This window comes from Notamacropus eugenii, chromosome 3 (assembly GCF_028372415.1).
Source record: "Notamacropus eugenii isolate mMacEug1 chromosome 3, mMacEug1.pri_v2, whole genome shotgun sequence".
Taxonomy (NCBI): domain Eukaryota; kingdom Metazoa; phylum Chordata; class Mammalia; order Diprotodontia; family Macropodidae; genus Notamacropus; species Notamacropus eugenii.
The window spans coordinates 135,835,267-135,858,832 of record NC_092874.1 but is presented as its reverse complement, the minus strand read 5'-3'; the positions used below and the strand labels follow the sequence as shown (position 1 = coordinate 135,858,832).

The 23,566-nt window shown below is 37.0% G+C and overlaps 1 protein-coding gene across 3 annotated transcripts in view; it reads left to right on the top strand.

The window, feature by feature from the left end:
- Positions 1 to 23,566, top strand: part of ST7 (suppression of tumorigenicity 7) — a 294,589-nt gene that overhangs the window by 160,005 nt on the left and 111,018 nt on the right. For all 3 annotated transcript variants that reach the window (XM_072652961.1, XM_072652964.1, XM_072652962.1), the window contains exons 4-6: positions 16,574 to 16,628; positions 17,529 to 17,644; positions 19,411 to 19,486. In XM_072652961.1, the coding sequence (XP_072509062.1) occupies positions 16,574 to 16,628; positions 17,529 to 17,644; positions 19,411 to 19,486 (247 nt within the window). The remainder of the gene's footprint in view (positions 1 to 16,573; positions 16,629 to 17,528; positions 17,645 to 19,410; positions 19,487 to 23,566) is intronic.

The following is a 23,566-nucleotide window of genomic DNA, read 5'->3' as shown; positions in this document are numbered from 1 at the left end:
TTTGACATTCATTATTAAAGCTTTGAATTCCATATTCTCTCCCTTCCTCCTTCCCCACCCAGCCTTACTGAGAAAACAAGCAATTCAGTGTAGGTCATACATGTGTAACAATGCAAAGCACTTCCATAATAGTTATGTTGCGAAAGACTAACCACATTTCAATCTGTCCTATCCTGTCCTCCATTTATTCCATTCTCTCCCTTGACCTGTCCTCCCATAATAAGTTTGCTTCTGATTACCTCTTTCCCCAATTTGCTGTCCCTTCTGTTATCTTCCCTCTCCTATCCCCTTCCCCCCTGCCTTCCTGCAGACTAAAATAGATTTCCATATCCAATTGAGTGTGTGTTATTCTCTCCTTAAGCCAAATTCCATGAGAGTAAGGCTCATTTATTTCCTTTCATCTCCTCCATCTTCCCCTCCATAGTAAAAGCTCTTTCTTCCCTCTTTTATGTGAGATGATTTGCTACATTGTATGTCTCCTATTCTCTTACTCCTAGTACATTCCTCTCAACAGTAAATTTTGTTTTTTAGGTATTCTCCCTTCATTTTCAAGTCACCCTGTGCCTGTGCCTGTGTGTGTGTCTGTGTGTCTATGTGTGTGTGTGTGTGTCTGTGTGTGTATGTATTTCCTCTAACTACCCTAAGGATAGAAAGGGTAGAAAGGGTAGAAAAAGGTCTCTTGAGTTATAAGTAAGATCTTTTCATGTAGGAATGTAAACAATTCCACTTTAATGAGTTCCTTAAAGCTTCTCTTTCCTGTTTACCTTTTCATGTTTCTCTTGATTCTTGTATTTGAAATTCAGATTTTCTGTTCAGCTCTGGTCTTTTCAACAAGAATGCTTCGAAGTCCTCTATTTCATTGAAATTCCATTTTTTCCCCTGAAGTATTATACTTGTTTTTGCTGTGGGTAGGTGATTCTTGGTTTTAATCCTATCTTCTTTGAGCTCTGGAATATCATATTCCAAGCCCTTTGATCTCTTAGCGTAGAAGCTGCTAAATCCTGTGTTATCTTGATTGTATTTCCACAATATTTGAATTGTTTATTTCTGGCTGCTTGTCATATTTTCTTCTCGACCTGGGAACTCTGGAATTTGGCTACAATATTCTTAGGAGTTTTCCTTTTGGGATCTCTTTTAGAAGGTGATCGGTGAATTCTTTCCATTTCTATTTTACCCTCTGGTTCTAGAATATCAAGGCAGTTTTCCTTGATAATTTCATGAAAGATGATGTCTAGGGTCTTTTTTTGATCATGGTTTTCAAGTAGACCAATAATTTTTAAATTACCTCTCCTAGATCTGTTTTCCAGGTCAGTTGTTTTTCCAGTGAGATATTTCACATTGTCATCTTATTTTTCCACTCTTCTGGTGTTGTTTTATCATTTCTTGATTTCTCATAAAGTCATTAGCTTCCATCTGCTCCATCCTAATTTTTAAAGAACTATTTTCTTCAGTGAGCTTTTGGACCTCCTTTTCCATTTGGCTAATTTTGCTTCTTAACGCATCTTTCTCCTCATTGGCTTTTTGAACCTCTTTTGCCATTTGAGTTAGTCTATTTTTAAAGGTGTTATTTTTCTTCAGTATTTTTTGGGTCTCCTTTAGCAAGCTGTTGATTCATTTTTCATGATTTTCTTGCATAGCTCTCATTTCTCTTCCTAATTTTTCTTCCACTTCCCTTTCTTGATTTTCAAAATCCTTTTTGAGCTCTTCCATTTGTTTAGTCATTCCCCAATTGAGGGGCATCTACTTTGTTTCTGATTATTTCCTATCACAAAAAGTGCTGATCTAAATATTTAGGTGTATATGGGGACTTTCTTTTGAATTGATGATGGCTTCCTTAGAGTATAATAATAGAATCTCTGGTTCAAAGGGTATAGACATTTTAATCACTTTATTTCCACAAATCCAAATTATTTTTTCATAATAGTTGTACCATTTCAAATTTCCACCAGTGATCTATTATTATGCCTACCTTTCCTCAATCCCTACAGTAAGGACTGTTGACATTTTTTGTCATCTTTTTCCAATTTTTCAGGGTGTGAAGTACAACCTTCAAGTTGTTTTAACTTGCGTTTCTCTTATTAGTGATTTCAAATATTCTTTCGTGTAGTCATGAAAGACTTTACTGGGGTTTTGTTTTTTTTTTTTGAGAACTGTTATATCTTTTGACCACTTATTTATTGGAGAATGGCTATGCATGTATAAAAAATTTGTCTATTAGATACCAAATCTTTGTTAGAAAAATTTCATATGAAGATTTTCCCCTATTCAACCACTGTCCTTCTTATCCTAGGTGTGTTGATTGTGTGTATGCAGGTTTCCAATTTCATATACTCAAGGTTGTCTGTTTTGTCTTTTGTAATTTGTTTCTATCTCTTGTTTGGTTAAACATATATCTCTTACCCATAGGTGTGAGAGAGAGAATGATCTGCTTCCTTTCTTATTTTTTGATAGTATTATCTTTAATATTAAGATTAAATATCCATTTGTAATGTATTATGGAATATGGTATAAGATACTGGTGTAGGCCTGCTTTCTGCCTGACTGCTTTCCAGTTTTCTTAGCAGTTTTTAATCAAATAAAGAGTTTTTACCTAGTTAATTTATGTTCTCCACTTTCTTAAACAATATTATTAAGTTCTATTGATTTTCTCTTGTCTAGAATGTTCCTAACACTCTTTTTTAAAACAATACCAGATAGCTTTTGGCGATTTTTGCTTTGTGATATAGTTTTGAGTTCCAGAAGTTCCATTACTCTCTTTGTCCCTAGTTATTTCTTTTTATCATTTTCCTTGAATTTCTAGATCTTTTGTTTTTCCAAATGAATTTTGTAATTATTTTGTCCAGTTCTATAAAGTATTCCTTTGGTAATTTGATTAATATAGCATTAGAAGTATTTGGTAGTATTTTTGGTAGTGTTGTCATTTTTATTATATTGGCATGACATACTCATGAGCACTGAACATTTCCTCTAGCTATTTAAGTTATTCTTTATTTTTTTAAGAAGCATTTTATAACTGATTCTGTCTAAGTCTTTTCGTTGCTTTGGTAGGATATCCCAAATATTTTATGCATTTTCTAGTTATTTAAAGTGAGATTTCCCTTTCCATTGTTGCTTCTTGTGTTTTGTTGATATTATGTAGAAATGCTGTTAATTTCTGAGGCCTTATTTTGTATCCTGCAATTTGCTCAAGATGTTAATTGTCTCAGTATCTTTGTTGATTCCCTAGGATTTTCCAAGTATACCATCACATCACCAGCAAATATGGATGGCTTTATCTTCCCTTTATCTATCTTCATCCCTTTCATTCCTTTCTCTTGTCTTTTTGGTCATGCTAGCAATTTCAGAACTATAATCAAACGATAACTGGGAGAGAGAACACCTTTGTTTTGCTCCCCTGTTTATTGGACAAAGGTTCTAATATTATTCCCATTGCATGGGATGCTTGCTTTTGGTTTCAGATAGATGCTTTTTGTTATATTAAAAAAGACCCTCCCATGCCTATATTTGTTGGGTTTTTAGCATAAAAGAGTGTTGTACTTATTGTAGTATATTTGACAGGATTTTGTTTAAAATTTTTGAGTCAATTTTCAGTAATTATATTGACCTATGGTTTTCTTTCTGTGTTTTATCTTTCCCTTGTTTAGGTATTAGGACTATATTTGTCTCATAAAATTATTCTATTAGTGTGCTTTCTTTCTCAATTTTTAAAAACAATTTGTAGATTATGGATACTAACTGTTCTTTAAAAGTTTGCTAGAATTTGCCTGTGAATCTATCAGTTCTTGAAGGGTTTTTTCCTCCTTTGGGAGCTCCTAGATATAGCTAGATCAATATCTTTTTCTGAGATTGGGTTATTTAAGATCTCCATGTGGTTTTCTGATAGTTTGGGTATTTTATATTTTTGAAGGTATTCCTCTATTTTGTGCTCTCAGTTTTGTTAGCATAAAATTGTGCATAATATGTTCTGATTATTCTTTTTATTTCTTTTGGTTTTATTGTGATATTATCTTGCTCATTTGCTGTTTTAGTGATTTGATTTTTTGTTCTCTTTTAAAAATCAGATTAGCTAAGGGTTTATCAATTTTATTAGTCTATTCAAAGAGCCAGGTTTTAATTTTAATTATCATTTCAGTGGGGGAGTTTTGTTTCCTATTCATCTATTTCACCTCCAATTTTATTACCTCCTCTTTTGTGCTTAATTTAGGTTTGCTTATTTGTTCACATTCTAATTTTTAAAATGCATATTCAGTTCATTAATCCTCTCCTTTTCTATTTTGTTAATGTATATTTGTATGGATATGATCTCCCTGCCCCTGCAAACTGCTTTAGTTGTATTTCAGAAATTTCAGTATGTAGTTTCATTATCATTTTTTCTACATGATTACAACTTATTTCTATGCTTTGCTCTTTGACCCACTTCTTATTTAAGATTTCATTGTTAAGTCTCCATTTGGGACTATGCTGAATCAATTTAGTTTTATTGTTTTATGGTCTGTAAAGGATATTAGCTATTTTTGCCTTCCTATATTTGTTTGCTTTATCTGTGTGATCTAGTACATGGTCTGTTTTTGTAAAAATTCCATGTTCTGAGAAATATTTATATTTTCGGAGTCCCATTTAAAAGATGTTTAAAGCCTTTTAAGTCTAATTTCTCCAGCAATTTGTTGAATTTCTTATTTTCCCCTTTGTTTATCTTTCTTTAAGACTTTTCTAAGACTGAGAGAAGGATATTGAAGTTTCCTGTCACTGTTGTGATAATGTCCTTGCTTTCTGTAGGACAGAAAGTGTTTCCTTTATGAATTTGGATGCAATGACCATTTGGAGTTTAAAAGTTTAGTATTGGTTTGTTTTCTGTGGTTCCTATCAGCTTCATCTGGTTTCATTGTGTATCACTTTATTTTTTGAATGTTTGTTTTTGCTTTGTTATTTAGCAAAATCTCCTGCTTTTTTGGATTCACTTGATGCATAGTAAATTTTTTCACATTCGCTCTGTTTTATTTTGTATATGTCCTTGTTTTTTTAAAATGTGTTCCTTGTAAGCATCAAATGATTACAGGGTTTTGTTCTCTTATTTAATCTGTCACTTTTTTATGTTTTATTGATTTATTCAACTCATTCATGTTTAAAGTTTTTTTCTCCATTTGTTTCTTTTTTTCAATTATGATTTTTCCCTCTTTTGCTATAAAAACACAGTACTGTATTCCTTCCATTACTTCACCTTAATCTTTTTTACAGTACCCTATTCCCTCTGGTTTGCTTCCCTTCATTCTTGATCCCCTCCTCTCTATTGTTACCCTCTTTCCCTTTGGGATTTTGCTTATTAGTTTCTTTTTCTCTCCTGCTTTTATGTGGTCCCCCTCTTTATCCCTCTCAGTTAAGTAGATTCAGCCTTCCTCTCCTCTTCAACTAGTCCCATTTTTAAAAATTTCATTTTCCACTCCTTTCCAAAAAAGATTTCTTTCACCCTTTCACTCTCTTCATTATTCAGTTTCTCTGTTTTCCCTTGGTGGTCATTCCGTGATTCATGACTTCTCTGATTATCTAGTTTCTCTGTATTGCTCATGTAATAAAAACTTCCTAGGTAGGTACTTCTCCCAGTCAGTTTCTGCCATTGTGTTGTAGAGCTTGCTCTGTGGTTTTCTTTTTTCCATTATTTAGCATTCCTAGAACAGTGCTAATTATCACAAGTTTCAAAGAGGATACTGTCCCTCTCCCACCACATGCCTGCTTATGCAGCCCACCATCTCTATTCTCCTATAGTTACTTTTTCCTCCTTTAAAATCTCCTTAGGTCCCTTTCCTCCCACTCCTCCAGATGCCAGATGCCAGCTGCCAGCTGCCCTTAGGAGTTCCATATTTCAATTGACCTTTTTGAAGTCCCACCACACCTAGAACACAGTTTCTCTATCCCTTTATAAAACATATTTTTTCACCCAGAGAAGCATTTATCAGTGGAAGCCCCTCGTACCAACAAGGTCAAGTCTCCTTTCTTCCCCTCTTCTTTTTCACTGATTCCCCTGCAACCTTTTTTTCTTTGTGAGGGGTTTCCTTTTTCTTGATTTCTCCTGATTCTCTCTCTCATTCCCCTCCCCCCATTCAAGAACCCTCCCACATACCCTTTCATGCTGCAATGTAGGCCAACCAAAGACAAACAAAAAAACCCTCAAAACAAAAAAAAATTTGATTCACCTGTAGGCAGATATCACCAAGTTCTGCCCATAATGCTCCAAGACTGCCTCTTCACTGTCACCTTCAATAGACTTCCACCTTCACCCTTGTCTCCTTGTATACATGTTTGCTGTTGTCCTCAGCTGCTGCATTTATTTGCTCCTCCTCCATTTCTGTTGTTTGAGGTGATTGAGAAGCAATTGATCTCTTCAGTTCTGATTTTCTTTCTAAAAATATTCCAAATCTTTTTTATTATAGAACATCTATCTTTTGTCATTTATGATTGTCAGCTATGCAGGGTAGGTCATCCTGGGCTGTATCCTTTGTTCTTTGGAATATAGTGTTCCAGTCTCTCTTACGTTTTTGGTGGGTGTGTAATAGTCTTGTGTTATTTGAATTTCCTTTCCTTTGTATTTGCAAGTCTTTCTCTTTGAATGCTCTTAGAACTTGTTTCTGAATTGGATTGTTAAATTTAACTACTGATGTGTCTTGAAGTTTGTAGCTTTTGGTTTGTTTTCTGGAGGTTACCTATGAATTGTTTTAGTGAGTATTCTACATTCATGAGTTCTGGGTACTTCTTCTTTCATGGACAGTGTTGTTAAGGATTTTGTTTTCTTGTGTTCTTCTGGGAGATGGATAATCATTAAGTTATTATATAGCATGTCTTCAGGATCAATATATTTTGTTTGCATAGTGAGTATGTTTTCTTTTAAAGTAATTAAATACTGTTGCATTTTTTGCTTCTCTTCTAGATTGTCTTTCACTTACATATATTTGCATTCCAGTCTATTGTTCTCTCTCATGTTTGGTAAGACTTGCCGTTGCTTATTCCATTTTTTCTAATTTGCCCATTATTTTTGCTGCACACATAAAAATCTGCCCTCAGAATTCTCCTTCAGGAACACTGAGTTGTGATTCCACATTCTTTTCACATTCTGCCAGCTCCTCTGTTTCATCAAGTATGGAATCATTTTTCTTTGTTCTGCTGTATTTACTCATAGATGCCTGAACTAGTTTACTAGATGTAGAGGCCATTTTTTCTTCTGTTGTTAATGTTTTCCCTATTGATCTGTCTGTGTACATTCACCCATTCTTGGTATTCTTTAAACAAGACACTTCTTCTCCTGACTCTAAGCATTTGCACTGTCTTCCCATGCCAGGAATGCTCTGCCTCCTCATCCCCACCTCTTGCCTGTGCTTGGCTCCTTTCAAATCCCAGCTAAAATCCTACCTTCGACAAGAAGCCTTCCTAATCCCTCTTAATTCTAGTACTTTCCCTCCATTATTTCCGTATCCTCTCTATGGCCTGTACATAGTTTTTGCATGTTGTCTCTCCCACTGGACCATGAGCTCCTGGAGGGCAGGAACTCTATTCTGCATTTCTTTGTATCCCCAGTACTTAGCACAGCACATAGTAGGTGCCTAATAAATGTTTACTGACTGACTGACTAATCATGAAATATTGACCTGGAAGAGACCTTACAAAGACCATCTGGTGGAAGTGTTTCATTTTACCAGTAAGGAAATTGAAACTTAGTAAGGAAAAGTGACTTGTTCAAGATCATGTAGGGAATAAGTCATCCAGGCAGAATTTGAACACATACCCTCTCATTCCAGATTTGGAACCCCTTTCACTACACTGCACTGCATCTCAGTCATTCACTGGTTCCACAAACGTTTATTAGTCACTATTATTAATAACTGTTGATATAACAAAAGCCCCGTCTTTATAAGAACTCTGTGAGCTAAATAGTATAAGTATTATTAGCCCTATTTTACAGTTGAGGAACCTGGGGCACATTAAAGTGATTTTCCCTAGTTCACACAGCTAGTAAATGTAAATGCAGCAAGGGGAACCCAGGACTGATTCCAAGTCTGAAATTCCTGCCATTATAACAACTTACCTGCCTTCTTTGTACTGTGTGAAAAACACTGACCTAGGTTCTAAAATATATGCCTTGTAGAGCACTATAGCATATTTATGCTAGAAATGGCAAAAGTTGGTTCTCTCTCTCCCTCCCTCTCTCTCTCTCTCCCTCCCTCCCTCACTCCCTCCCTCCCTCCCTCCCTCTCTCCCTCTCTCCATCTAGCTACCTATCATAAATTTTTCCCAGAATAAGAGATTGAATTAAAAAGGGTTTCAGAAATCATCAGTTCCACATTTTTCAAGTTCCAGTAGATGACAAATTATGATTATTATAAACATGGGATACCAAAAATTCTTAGTTTTAAAAATCTACAAACTTAAAAAAAATCAACTCTTTCCGCATGTCCTTCATCCTAGATCTTGTTCCTCCCCAACTTCCTTCTCCTTCCCTGACTCTCACCCTCTAAGACCAACCATACTGAGTTTGTAGTCACGGTCTCTGGAGTTAGAGGAGCTGGCTATCATTACCACCTCCATTGCAAACTTTGTCCCCTTATCTTTGAAACCTTCTTGGATCTCCGTTTCCTCATCTGTAAAACTGAGGGGTTTGGACTAGATGACCTATGTACTGAAGTTTCTTCCAGCTCTGCAGCCATAATCCTCTTAAATTAAATAAGGTCTGTACAAAATGAATAGAAGCAACCAGAAGAGGATAATAATAATTGGCATTTATAGCGTTCTTTACAGGTTTACAAACTGCTTTCCTCACAACAGCCCTGTAAGGTTAGTACAGATATTATAAGGTAGTACAAATATTATTCTTTGCATTTTAGAAATGAGGCAGCTAAGGCTGTGGGAGATTTAAGTGACTTGCATAACCAGACTAGTACTTGAATACCCTTAAGAGAATAGCTAGCATTTATATTGCTCTTCAGGGTTTTTAAAGCACATTACAGATAGTATCTCATTTGATCCTCATGGGTGTGTGTTTGTCCTTTGTTGCTGAAGAAGACCATGCCATCAGAGAAATAATGACATGACTTGCACTTGACTTTGTTTTTGAGTGAGGGAGGGCTGTGCAAGTCACCAGCCTCACTTCTTCTCCAGAGCCATCTGAATCCAGGGACCAGATATTCATCAGGATGACTGGGGATGACCCAGGATGAGGCAACTGGGGATAAGTGACTTCCCCAAGATCACACAGCTAGTGAGTGTCAAGTGTCTGAGGTGAGATTTGAACTCAGGTTGTCCTGACTCCTGTACTGGTACTCTTTCCACTGCACCACCTAGGTGTCCCTTGCTCCTCATAACCAACCCTAAGAGGTAGGTGCTATTATTGTTCCCATTTTACAGATAAGAAAATCGAGACAGCCAGTGGTTAAGCCCAGGGGTTTGTAAGTAATATGTGTCTGAGGCAGAAATCAAACTCAGGTTTTCCTCACTCCCAGTCTAGCACTCCCTGTGATAACAGCATAAGAAAGGCAAGATCCAAAGAAGGAAACCTTGAATATTTGGTATTTACAGGTAGCATATAAACTATTGTTTACTTGGTTGACCTTTTTGTAGACCTCTGAATCCAAAGTGCAAAGATCTGAATTCTAGAGCTTTCTCTCCCCACCCAACCCCCATGAATTTATGGGAAAACTTCAGAAAAATCTCCCTCTTTGTATATTTCTCCTTAAGTAAAAAAGGAATATCCTGTGCCCTTCCCTTAATTATGTTAGACATTTTCTAAGGTGAAAGGAAATGGTTTACATGAAAGAATTTGGGGGCTTCTTAGAAAAAATTATATCTAGAAATCAAACTGTTCCCTGCAGCAGTTGTTAATGATAATGTCATCCTCAGCATGAGTGCATTTCTGCTCTTTGGAAGATATGATTGTGGGAGAAGCCCGATTTACTCTGATAAGGTTCTTTTAAAGCCACGGGGAAGGGGGATGAAGATTTATTCTGAACATTTCAATAAAGATTTTAGAACCTAAGAAACTTGGGTCTCTGTAACTACAGCTGCTTCTGTGTGTTTAAGTACCTCTTCTTAGAATTTCTTGGTTTTCACAGGTGATAAATTCTCTCTTTGCAAAATCTTCGATATACAGGGTATTTGGTATATAGGGAAAGTTCAGTTCTTACAACTCCGTCTGTTGTAACAGCAGTTAGTCATCCAGTCAGTCAGTCAGCCAGTCCACATGCATATATTGAGTAGCTGCTCTGTGTTTGGGCACAGGGGTAGACACTGGGATTACAAAGACAAATGTTTTGGGGGCAGCAACATAGGCACCTAAAAGTAGACAAAACCAATACAAGGTATTTTGGGGGAGGTAAGGAACCACTAGCTGCTGGGATTTGGATGATAGGATGGGGAATCAGTAAAGACTTCCTGTAAGAGGTGGTGTTGAGCACATCCTAACCATGCTTTGAGTTTTCCAATGTAGCCAGGTGCTAGATATGCCATATATAATCTCATTGACTTCCTTATCAGGCTAGATTTTTTTTGATGAGGAGGAGGGAAGAGCAAGGCATTTGGGGTTAAATGACTTGTGCAGGGGCACACAGCTAGTAAGTGTCAAGTATCTATGGCCAGATTTCAAACTCCAGGACCAGTGTTCTGTCCACTGCGCAACCACACCAACTTGCTACCCCTCAGGCTGTTATTTAATGTCATCTTCCTTATTCTTTCTTTCTCAAACCAGAGTAGGCACCTTAAGATAAATTAAACCAAGACTTCTGAATATAAACTGTTCTGTAGAAGGATTAATGTTATGACTGAGAATCAAGAGATCTAGGTATTCTTCTGATAATCTAGTTTATGACCTTGATAATCATTCAATTCATATAATCCCTCTAGAATGATTTAAGGGCTCCTCTTCCTTCTAGAGAAATATTTATTGATGCCTACTGTCTACAAAGCACTGTCTTCTGTGGTGCATGTAAGGAAATGTAAAACCAGATAGCATCCTCTAAATCAATGAAATTAGAATCCAGGTAGACAGAAGCATATATTGAAAGGTAGAAGGGATATTAAAGTTCATAATGTCACAGATTTAGCTCTGATGGGAGATGAGACTGGGATATTAGAGATCATCTATTCAGATGCTCTATTTTTCAGATAAAGAAGTGATTCAGTGACTTGCCCAAGGCCATACAGGTAACATCTGGCAAAAAACAGAACTAGAAGTCAATGCTCCTGTATTCAAGCCTGGAGTTCTTTTCATTAAACCACAGTAGCTTTCACTTTTAAAAATATAATTTCTTCCTAGTTTATATCTTTGGAACATTTGACATACATAACATTTGCATGCTAGGTTTTGATCATGGACTTGAATCATTTCCATCTTGACTGACATAGCTTGTTTCTTTGCAGTCTCAGGGTCATCACCATGTTGTAATTTAGCACATGACCATGACTTGAGTGGAGGTGGGAAAGTGGTTGTTGGGGGACAGTGGGTAGACCTGTGTGGCTGAAACAGATAGGGAAATGGTGGAAAAATAAGACTGACAAAGTAGATTGGGGAGTACTGTTTTTCATCTCATTGAAGGCCCTTGCCGTTTTATTGTTTTATTTTCTTAGATAATATGTAAACATTCCAAAGAATAGATAATTTTCTGTAGACTTAAAGGATTAGATGTATTACTTTATTATGCATTCTGTTTGGATATCATTTTAGAGAACTGGAGTGGAACAAATGATCTTGTCAGCTCTGGTGGCATTCACCATGGATGAATAGAGGTGGAAGCCTTAGAGATAAGTGGACATCATTTCAGAGACTTAAGGGGGGAAAAAGATAGTAATGCTCATTAATGTGCTCTTGTTGGAATACCATGCAACTTTTTTATGGCAGCCAAAGGGCACTAGCTGATCTTGAGAGAGGATGGAAAATTCTACTTGGAGTTAAAATATGCTTCAATCTGATTAAAATATAGAGTTTATTCCTCAGAGGAGCAAGCAAGATAAGAAACTGGGCCTCATGTGGAAAAGCTTTGACCCTCCAGAGACCCAAGTTTAAGCTCTTGCCTTCAGACTTCATGACCTAATGAGTTTGGCAGTAACATCCTTTGTCCACATCGCTAAAACATCAGGCAGCCTAATATTTATGGGGTATGGGGCCCAGGGCACTTCTGTCCAAGGACAGTCTCTTGAAGGATTGGATTAAGGAGAGCAGCAAAGAAGAAATTAACATAGCTGTGACCCAATTTAAGAAGACTGTGTAATAACACTACAAAATGTTTTTCTTCCAAATGACCCCTTCTCAACCCAGTTGTAAGATAAAATTACATTGAAGCAAAGACATCTTTTGCTTGATCTTCATCAGAAAGAAAATCTTCTAAGCAGTTTAAATTTCTTGTTGTATTGAAGAAAGTTGTGTTATCTTAGACCCTGCACATTTAAATTATGTCTACCTGCTTGCTGTAGCTGCTTGTTCTTGAAAATATTATATCTGCCATCCTTTGCCATTTAATCTTATGAATATCTGGACTTTCAGCTTTAAAGATATATTAATGAAGAAGCTTCCTCGAAATACTTAATACCATTTAGAACATTTGTTATTTAGAACATATAAGTTCTAGACTTGGAACATGTGTATATGTGTGTATATATGTATTTATATATGTACATATGTGTGTATTTTGAATGATATAAAGTATGCTAGGAAGTATTCTTCATTAATATATCTTTAAAGATAAAAGTTCAGAAATACGTAACAAATGATAAAGGTGCCACAGGTATGTATACACACATATGTACACTTCACATGTAAAACTGCTTTTAAAACAAAAACAGTTGTATAATACCATCAGTGAATGATATTTTTAAAGATAGTTTTCAGGTACAAATCAAGTCATACGTGTTCATAATGATGTTTGTTCCACCCCCTGCTGGTCATATAGCAGCACCACACAATTGAAGACTGAGTATTGGAATATAGCTCCTTTATCTTGCATTAACTCCACGCAACTGACATCATGAATTCCGAGGAGGGATTTAAAGGATTTCTAATCCAACCTTCTCATTTAACAGATGAGAAAACTGAGACCTTGAGTGTTTAAGTGATTTGCTCAAAGTCACATAGGTAGTACTGGCAGTGTTGGGACTTGAACCTGGCACCACTGACTCCCAAAAGAGAGATTTTCACCTTGTACCACACTGATCCTATAAACTATCCTGTATCATACTACACTACACTAAAATTCTTTGGAGTTATTTATGTTTTAAGCAATTAAATTTATTTTAGATATATAACGGAATGTAAAATGTTTAGGGGAGTTTATTTCATAATTTACGCACATAACAATGGGTCTATTTCCTGGTAATGAACTGAACCATCTAGTAATTACCTCAAAAGGCTGTTTTGAGATTGAATGAGATAATGTCTATACATTAGCTTTGTGAACTTTAAAGAGTTTTCTCCACGGTGCCTCCAAATCTTAGTGCAGTTTTAGGTTTTAATAGCTATTCTCATCCACAAGTTATCATAGTGCTCTGTGGGGGAAATTTCTTAATTTCCTACTGAACTTTGAAACATATAGTTAGCTATCAACAGTTCAGAAAAAGTTCAGTAACATTACACCATAACAACAGTAATAGCTGAAATTGCATGTTACATAGTTCATTAAAGTTTGCAAAATACTTTAGTTCATTATCTAATTTGCTCTTCAGAACAGTTCTGCAAAATGAGGACCAAAATTATCACCCTAGTTTTACTAGATTAGAAAAACTTAGATTAGAAAACTAAGACTCATAGTTTTAAGTGAATTGCACATGGTCCCACATAACCTAATAAGTATGAGAAGTTAGAGTTGGGCAAATCTAACCTGATTCCAAACCCACAGCTTTTTATTAATATCTTCATTGTCCCATTCCTACCTCTTCCCATAGTCACTTTGCATCACATGTGCCCTCTTGCTTCCTCTGACATCACAACCACCTTGGTACAAGCCCCTCAAGATCTCATACCTGGACGATTGCAATACCTTTCTCCTGTCACCTTGCATCAAGTTCCCCAACTCCAGTGGCTTCCTATTTCCTCCAGGATCAAATATAAAATTCTCTGTTTGGTTCTTAAAGCTCATCATAACCTTGCCCTTCTTGTCTTTTCAGGGTTCTCCCACCTTCCTCCCCTCCACATAAGCCAATGATAATGGACTCCTGGCTGTTCTTTACACAAGGCAATCCATCTTCTAATTCTGTATTTTCACTGGCTATTCCCTCATGCCTGAAATTCTTTTCCATTTCATCTCTGCCTTTTGGTTTCCTTTAAGTTCCAGTAAAATCCTATCTTCTGCAAGAATTTTTCCTAGTCCTTCTTCCTGCTAGCCTTCTTCAAATTATCTCCAGGTTGCCCAGTATGTATCTTGTTTGCACACAGTTGCTTGCATGTTGTTTCTCCTTAGTATAAGGGCTGTCTTTTGCTTTGGTTTGTATTCTCAGGACTTAGTGCAGTGACTGTTGGAGAGTAGGCTCATAATAAAGACTTGTTGGCTTGGCATCAAATATAAACTGTGTAGACTGTGTTTGTAGCCGTAAGTATAATAAATACAAAAATCAACAGATGTCATAAATTTTCCACCTGGTAGATCTCAATATACTCAAGCTCTGTAACATCTGACAGTATTTTCAGTGGCCTAGTACAGTTTCCCAGCATGACTCGGGCATTTGGAATGAAAAATCTTTTCCTGTTGGTGCCCTTCCTGAACGGATCCCATAAGTCTGGCACACACTGACCTCTGCTGGTATGGCCTGCTCACTACTTGTCCCTCACAGTATTTTGGTCAGTTATTCTCTGCTTCCCTACCACTGTGGTGACTCTGTTTCCTTGTTTTCTTTGTGTGTTTTTACTGGTTTGATCAGCTGTGCTTCCCTGTTATAAAGTGCTGGAGAACTTTCACATTCCCAAGGAACCCATAGCTGAAAGTCTGTGTATGAAAAGTTAATATTAATAATAGTTAAATGTTAATAACAATGATAACAACAAACTTTGAGCCTTATAAAGTACTTTCCCTGAAACATCTTTGCGAGTTAGGCTATATAATTATTGTTATTTCCATTTTACAGATAAGGGAACTAAGATATAAATCAATGGGAGTGGTAAATGCCTTGCAAATCCAGACTCCTAGGGAGTGAGGAAGAGGAGGGACAAAGTCCTCTGAAAGAAGTGTTTTCAGCTCTCCTCTCATACTGCTTCCTCCCCATTGAAAGTGCCTCTAGGCAATCCTTTGGGGTTTTGGGACTTCAGTATCCCCATCAGTAAAATAATAGGTCTGTGTTAGATGATCTCCCAAGGCTTCTCTGGCTTGAAAATTCTGTGGTTTGTTTTTTTTTATGTTTTGATTTGAAGATGAGCTACTTCTGCGCCTTTAAGGTTGGCAAACTATTTAAAATTCTCTCCATTGAGCTTCCCTTCTCATTCCTGGAATTGTCTGAACTCATGGTACATCCGCTTCTATTCTGGTTTTGTAATTGATTTTATTTTCATAAACATTGTTACTTTATTTTCATTCTTGTACTTTAAAACCGGAGGAGCTAAACCAGCGTAACCTGACCCTTTCTATCTCTGAGCAATAATTACCTGCATTACGATGCCTTAATAAAAATCTTTAATTTTCTGTTCCCAGAGTTAATAGCCATAACTGGCCATAGTTCAATGTTCTCATTCTCTTTGTCTCCTTTTAATATTAATTCTGTTCCTTCAATGCCCATGCAGTCATGGAAATGGTGTATTACATCTTATTTCTTCCTGCCCTCAAATCTTTACAGTAATAATAGTAACTGGCCTTTTTATTTGGCTTTAAGTTTGCAAAGCAGTCGTATTATCTTTTTTGAATCACAACACTGTCCAACAAGCACTGTTGTCCTACAAAGAAGAAAACTGAGGTTCAGAGGTCAATGGGTTTGCTCATGGTCACATAGGTAATAAACATCTCTAACATGAAAGGGTATTCAAATTTTAAGGAAAAAAATTTAAGCTATTAAAAAAGCTCTTTTTTGCTTCTACTTGTATCACATTTCACTGTTAGGATTCATCATGGAATTTTCTTAGTGCTGAAAGAGAGATCAGAGGTTCTTCTACTTCAAACCCAGAGAATAACAACTTACTAATGGACTTCAAACTTTAAAAAATATTTTCTTTATGACAGCTTTGTGAGATAGAGAACTCACATATTATTTCCATTCGAAGGCTATTATGAGACTGAGTCCTAGAGGAGTTTAATAATTTGCCCAAGGTCACACAGCTAGTCAGGGATTGAGCCAGAACCCTAGTACTATTCAGAGGGGATGTTCAAGATGATCTGGTACAACTCCCTTGTTTTACATATAAGAAAGCTGAGGCACAAAGATACTAAGTGACACAGGGTAATGCATTTGGCCAGAACCCAGGGCTCCTGGTAGCTTGTCTACTGTTTTGTTTTTTTTTTTCCCCCTGCAGGTAAAACTGTCTCTGTAAATAAAATCATGTTATGACATGGGCAAATAAAATTTGCTGAATTAATAAATTGTTCTTTTCCTGATTCTATTAATTGTTTTATATTTTTCTTTGCTTCAGAGTGCAAGGTTTGGCGAAATCCACTAAATCTATTTAGAGGGGCTGAATATAATCGGTAAGTGTTTTAAAAATTTGATGAAATAAAACTTTCTAGTTTAGCTCTAGAACTAATCTGGCTCTCTGGCATGGTGGCTTCCCAGAAATCCTTGGCATACCTTTCTGGGGACCCAGTTCTTTGCTGAGGGACAGCCATGGTGACTTGTGATGTAGCCTCCATTATAGGAAGACTTTGGCTCTGCAGCTGGATCAGATCTTAGAGGTCATCTTAGAGGTCACCTAGACCAGTCTTCTCATCTTGAATGTGAGAAAACTGAGGCCCAGAAAAGTTCAATAACTGACCCAAGGTCACTTAGTTAGCCAAGCTTGATTTAAACCTGAGTCCTATGATGGCAAATTCTGTCTCCCTGAAAATGGAACATAGGAAAAAAATCAACGCATCACAACAACTCCCTTTCTGTTAGCATTTGGAAACGTTGCCAACTGTTCTGTAAACATTTTTAACACAGACAGGAATTTAAATGTTTTAACAGGAACTGTAATTTATATGGGCCCACCATTTCTCTGTTGCCCTATGCTACAGATGTATCACTGAATCAAAATGTTTTGAAGCTTCTCTGGCACATATTAATAAAGAGGAATTACAGGAGATGTATCAGAATTTAATTTAGTAAAGTAATTGGGCAAATTGGAGCATTTCCATGGTTTTTGAAAAACATTCCTATTATCAGTAGGTAGTAAAAACTTTCTTTAGCATCTTGTCTGTGGCAAGTTCAGGCCAGAAGTATAGAAAAAATTACTATTTTAATTGTTTCTACCAGTACAAAATTCTGGAAGGGATGCAGATATGATTAAAACAATTTGTGAGCCATATATTTTTGGTACTTAAAGATAAGTGGCATATAGATCTTTTTGTTTCTGTCTCATAAGTATCTGACCGCCTTATCTTCCTTTATAGGTATACCTGGGTAACAGGACGAGAACCTTTGACCTACTATGACATGAATCTTTCAGCACAGGACCATCAGACATTCTTTACATGTGACACAGATCATTTGCGGCCTGCAGATGCAAGTAAGAAATGTGTTTCACATACATTCTGCACAGAAATTATGAGGGAAAAATCATAGATGATACCTCATTTTGGGAAAATCTTACAAGCAAAGATTCATACATATAAAGACCTATTAAATTGGGGGACAAAAATTCAAATTTTGTCCTTTTGTTTTTATAGAGAGCAAGCAATCCTCAAGCACTTCTTAGGTCCCTACTATGTAGCAAGACTGGTAGGCACTGGGGGTACAAATACAAAGAATGAAACAACCTATCCTTGTAAAGAGTTTACATTCTAATGGGGGAGACCACAAATACATGTGTGAGTATGTATAGAATAAATATAAAGAGAATAACTAAAAATAAATACAAATTAGTTGTATGTGCAAGGGAAGTTAGGGAAGGAAGGACTTTAGCAATTGGGGAGAATCCGCAAAGGCTTCATTTGTGTGAAAGGTTATGCCTGAACTGCTACTTAAAGGAAGAGAAGGATTCTGTGGGTTGGAGGTAAGAGGAAATACATTCCTGGCATGGAGATGGAGCAAATTATGTGAGGAACGGAGGGAGAGGCCAGTTTGGCTGGATAACAGAATGCAGGAGGGGGAGTCATATCCATTGAGACTAGAAATACAGTCTAAGGCCAGGTGGTTGTGAAAGGTTTTTAATGCTAAACACAGGAATTTATATTTTATCCCAGTGGTAATTTAGGAGCTATTGGAATTTTTATTGAGTAGGGGAGTAACCTGATCAGATGTGTGTTTAAAGAAAATCACTTTGGCAGCAGTATGGAGGATGGAGTAAAGCACCTCAAGACCAATTAGAAGGCCATTACTGTAATCTAGGTGAGAAGAGATGAATACCTGAACTAAAGGGATGGCTGTATGAGAATGGCATCCTGTGTGAATAATGACCAAAATTAGAGACCTTCCCCAATGCCTTTAAATGTGTTTTGATGTACAAAAATGAGAATTGCATTCAGGTTTTTTTTTTTCCAAACACAGCTATTGCGTTAAAGCAAGTTACACGTAAGATTCAGAATCTGCCCCCTGAGTGACTGAAAGAAAACACATTGTCTAAATAGAATTTATGAACTGGTGAATGTGATAAAAGAGTTCCATCCTTTTTAGTTGATTCATCATCAGTCATGCTCCACCAAGTAGTCCTCTAGGCATATATGGTAATGGCTATAATAGGTAACTGTGTGTACTTTGTTTTGCAAAAGAAATTTTTTTAAGGGAAACTTTCCACTCATGCCCAACAGGAGATGGCTGTGTGTGTGCGCGTGCATGCGTGCATGTGTGTGTATATATATAACAAAAAATTTAAGTTCTCTGCCAACTTAAAATGGTCTAGAACGGCGTTGTAACATCCAGGAACTTGGAGCAAGCATTTTCAATAGAGAAATGGCAAATATAAATGATGCTATTGACAAAATTGGAAGGGAAGATATCAATACTTCAGTCTTCTGAGGACATAGAAGAATAAGTATGTTTTTATTCTGACATTTAAATTCAGTGACCAGGGACCTATTAGAAACTTCTTTTCCTTATTTTCTTGAATCTTCAAATATAAATTCTGTAGACACATCAGTGAACAAAGACTTAATGCAATCTGACTTTAAAAGAGAATAGCAAATTCAATTGATTGTGTATTTTTAGGGAGACTGGCTCATTCTCTTGTAAATATGTAAAGTATTTCCTAGCAGTTAATTAGATGTCACAGTATACTTGATTTCTTCTGATGCTTCTATAATGATTGACGTGTTTTTGTCTTTTTTAATTTAATAGTCATGCAGAAAGCCTGGAGAGAAAGGAACCCCCAAGCTAGAATTTCTGCAGCACATGAAGCCTTAGAGTTAAATGAGTAAGTGAGATGAATATTATGCCTTTTCTTAATCTCCATGATGAAAATTCCATCCTTGGCCAGAATGCAGTTACCATTGATATCAGACTGTAATAGACTGTGAATTTGAACTAGATAATCATATATAAGGAAATGAATTTTTAACAAAAATTTTTATCCCAAACACACAGAGATGACATAGTAAATTTTCAGATCTAATTGAAATTCATGATGCCATACAAATACAGAATTAGTATAACCACTTGCATTTTAAATAGGAGAAATTGTAACTGATTCAGAATTCTCATTGGTGTTATATTTTTTAGACGCTAATCCTGTTAATGGGAGAAGCATACCACAGATATAAATAATGAAATACATCTTTATATTTAAAAGATATACAAAAACAATTGTTGCCCTGACAGTGACGTTAAACACATTGGAACCAGGAGTTAAGGGAGGTTGTGTGCTCTCCTTTATAAGTTTATAAGCAAGATCTTAAAAAAATTGAGAAATCCATGTGTGGGCTTGAGAAAGTTTAAATCTAGTACTGTATGCATTGAGGGAGATTCATATTAAATTCAGCAAATATTTATTAAGTATCAACTGTGGGCAGAGAAATGTGCTGTGGATACAGGAAGATACTCAACTTAGATCAGACATAGCCCATTTACACATTCACAGAGTTTATAGCCTGAAAGGGGGTATGACACATAGACAAATAACTGTAAAGAATAATTATAGCCAATATTTAACATAGTGTTTTCTGGTTTAGAGATAGACAAATAAGAGGTCTCCTTTTTACTGATGTTAAACGCTGAAGTTAAGTGATTGGCTTTGTGTAGTATAACCAGTATTGATATTAGTCTTCTGAGTCCAGATCCAAAACCAAAGCTGTCATACCACATTATGCCACAAAGATATATTCCTCTTTTCCCCACGTAAGTACATAAGAAGTGCAAAGTGCCAGGTAGGTTCAACAGCAATCAAGAAGCAGTTTCACAGGAGAGCAACTACTCACATAAGCTCTAAGACAAACTCCTTCAGATACCTCCAAAAAGAGAATCTGAACAAATTTTAGAGTGGCAGAATCCAATAGGAGACAGAGTGTGGCAGATTTCTGATACAGGACAGACTGGAAGGTCTATGTTAAGGATATGTTGCATGGAGCTGGAGGAGCGCACGGTGCACAGGCTGTACCAGTGCAGACCCCACCATAGCAAAGCTGAACAGGAAGCCTCAGGCAGTCTGAAGCAGCAGTAGCACTACAGAATCTCAAACATATTAGCCCAGGCTGGAAGTCCAGTGGAAATGAGTGAGAGAGAACCACAGAGCTCCAGGTAACTGCATCAGCTGCTCTTGAGACTATTAACTCGAAGATTAAATGTCTGTAAGTCATCTACTTGACCTTCCGGGAGCCAAGATGGTAGAGTGATCGGTAAATGCTCTACCCTTCCCCTTGTTGACCTTGAAGAACTCAGAGAATAGTTCCCCAGGAAAAATCCTGGAACAGTGGGATCAGCCGAAGGGGTAAGCAGTCTCTTACCCTGTGAGGCTAGGAAAATCGCAAAGTGGGGTCCCTCTTGCTGTGGCTGAAGGGGACCAGTACAGAACAGGAGCTGTACCAGACAGCCCCATCTCAGTCAACCAGGAAGAGATCCTTAGCCCCAGGGGGGTGGAGTTCGCAGTCGTCAACACCAGGACCCCAGGTGTGCCTCAGCACAGCCAGCAGAATAGGGAGGACACTACTGCAAACGGGGTTCACCAACCACTGAGCCTGCCTGTGCTCTGAAGAGGAGACCTTCTGGGGCCAGAATACCCCTCCCCCACACTTAATGCAGCTAGCTCCAGGGAAACTCAGGCTTCATCCAGCCTCTGCTTTGGCATATCAGGCAGCTCAGCACTAGGTAAGCTATAGCATTGTAGCTTCTAGCTGAAAGAACCAGAGGCCACAGTACACAAAGCCTCAAGTACCAAGCACAAGAATGGTGGGACACAGACCCCTGTGCCCCAGAAACAAAGATCCACTTTAAAAGTCAGGAAAAGGGCGATCATCATGAGCAAGAACCTAACCAGAAAAGATATGACCATAGAATCTTTCTTTGGGGACAAGGACCAAAACACGAATATCAGAGAGGTCAGCATTGAGACTGGTACTCCCATCTGAAACTTCAGAAGGGAATATGAACTAGTCTCAAGCCCAAAGAGCGTTCTTGGAAGAGCTCAAGAAGGATTTTAAAAGTAGAAGTAGAAGAAAAACTGGCCAGTGATTTTAAAAATATAAAAAAAGAAGTCACCAAGAATTTAAAAAGAAAATTGGACTAATGGAAAAGGAAGCACAAAACCTAACTGGGAAAATTGGACAAATGGAAAAGGAAGTACAAAAACTAACTGGAGAAAATAACTCCTTTAAAGGAACAATTGGACAGATTGAAAAGGAGATGCAAAAGTTAACTGAAGAAAACAATTTGATAAAAATTAGAATTGGGCAAGTAGAAGCTAATGACTCTATGAGACATCAAGAATCAGTCGAACAGAATCTAAAGAATGAAAAGATAGAAGAAAATGTAAACTATCTAATTGGAAAAACAATTGATCTGGAAAATAGATCCAGGAGAGAAAAATCCAAGAATTATTGGTCTACCAGAAAGCCATGATGAAAAAAAGAGCTTGGACAGTATCTTCGAAGAAATCGTCTCAGAAAACTGCCAAAAAGCCCTCGATCCAGAGGGCAAAATAGTTGTTGAAAGAATCCATCATTCATCTCCTAAAAGGAATCCCAAACTAAAAACACCAAGGAATATCGTTACCAAATTCCAGAATTATCAAGTGAAGGAGAAAATACTGTAGGCAGCTAAGAAAGAAACAATTCAGATGTCAAGGAGCTACAGTCAGGACCACACTGGACCTTTCAGCTTTTACATTAAAAGATTGGAGGGATTGGAATATGATATTCCATAAGGCAAAGGAACTGGGATTATAACCAAGGATCAGTTACCCAGCAAAATTGAACATAATATTTCAGGCAAGGAGATGGACATTCAGTGAAATAAGGGATTTCCAGACCTTCCTGATGAAAAGTTCTAAGCTCAATAGAAAATTCAGTCTTCAAACGCAAGTCTCAAGAGAGGCATAAAAAGGTAAACCGGGGTAGGGGGGGGAATGACAACTTGTTATTCAGTATGGGCAAACTGTTTACATTCCCATAAGGGAAGATGATACTTGTTGATCTTGAGAATTGTATATTTATTATGATATATAAAAGGGATGTACATAGATAGAGGAAATGGGTATAAAGTAAATGATGTGATGATAAAAATGTGATTTAAGGGTGCAAAGGGATTGTAACAGGAGATGTGACAAGGAAGAGGCAGAAAAAGGTAAATTACATCACAGGAAGAGGTACAAAAAATATATTACAGTAGAAGGAAAGAGGAGAGGGAGATGAGCACTATTTGAGATTTACTCTCATCTGATTTGGTTCAAAAAGGGAACAACAAACTCAATTAAGTACAGAAATCTAACTAGCTCTATAGTCAGTAGGAGGAGAAAGGGGAAACAAAAGGGAGGGAAGGCTAAAAGGGAGGGAAGAAGTAATAAGGGAAAAGGGGAGTAAAAGGGAGGGGGGCTGAAAGAAGTTAGAGAAGACTGAGGGAGACAGTGGTTAAAAATTCAATCTCTGTTGTGGAGGAGAAGGGAGAACTAAAAGCATAAACAGGAGGAAGGAGGAGGGAGGGAAAGACACAGATAGTAATCATAACTGTGAATGTGAATGGGATGAACTCTCCTGTAAAACAGAGATGGATAGCACAGTGGATTAAAAAGCATAATCCAACAATATGTTGTTTACAAGAAACACATTTGAAACGGGGGGATACACACAGGGTAAAGGTAAAAGGTTGGAGCAGAATATGTTGTGCTTTACCTGATGTAAGAAAATCAGGGGTAGCAATCCTAATCTCAGACAAAGCAAAAGCAGAAGTAGATCTAATCAAAAGAGATAAGGAAGGAAACCATATCCTGCTAAAAGGCACCATAGACAACGAAGCAATATCACTACAAACATATATGTTCCAAGTGGTGTAGTATCCAGATTCTTAG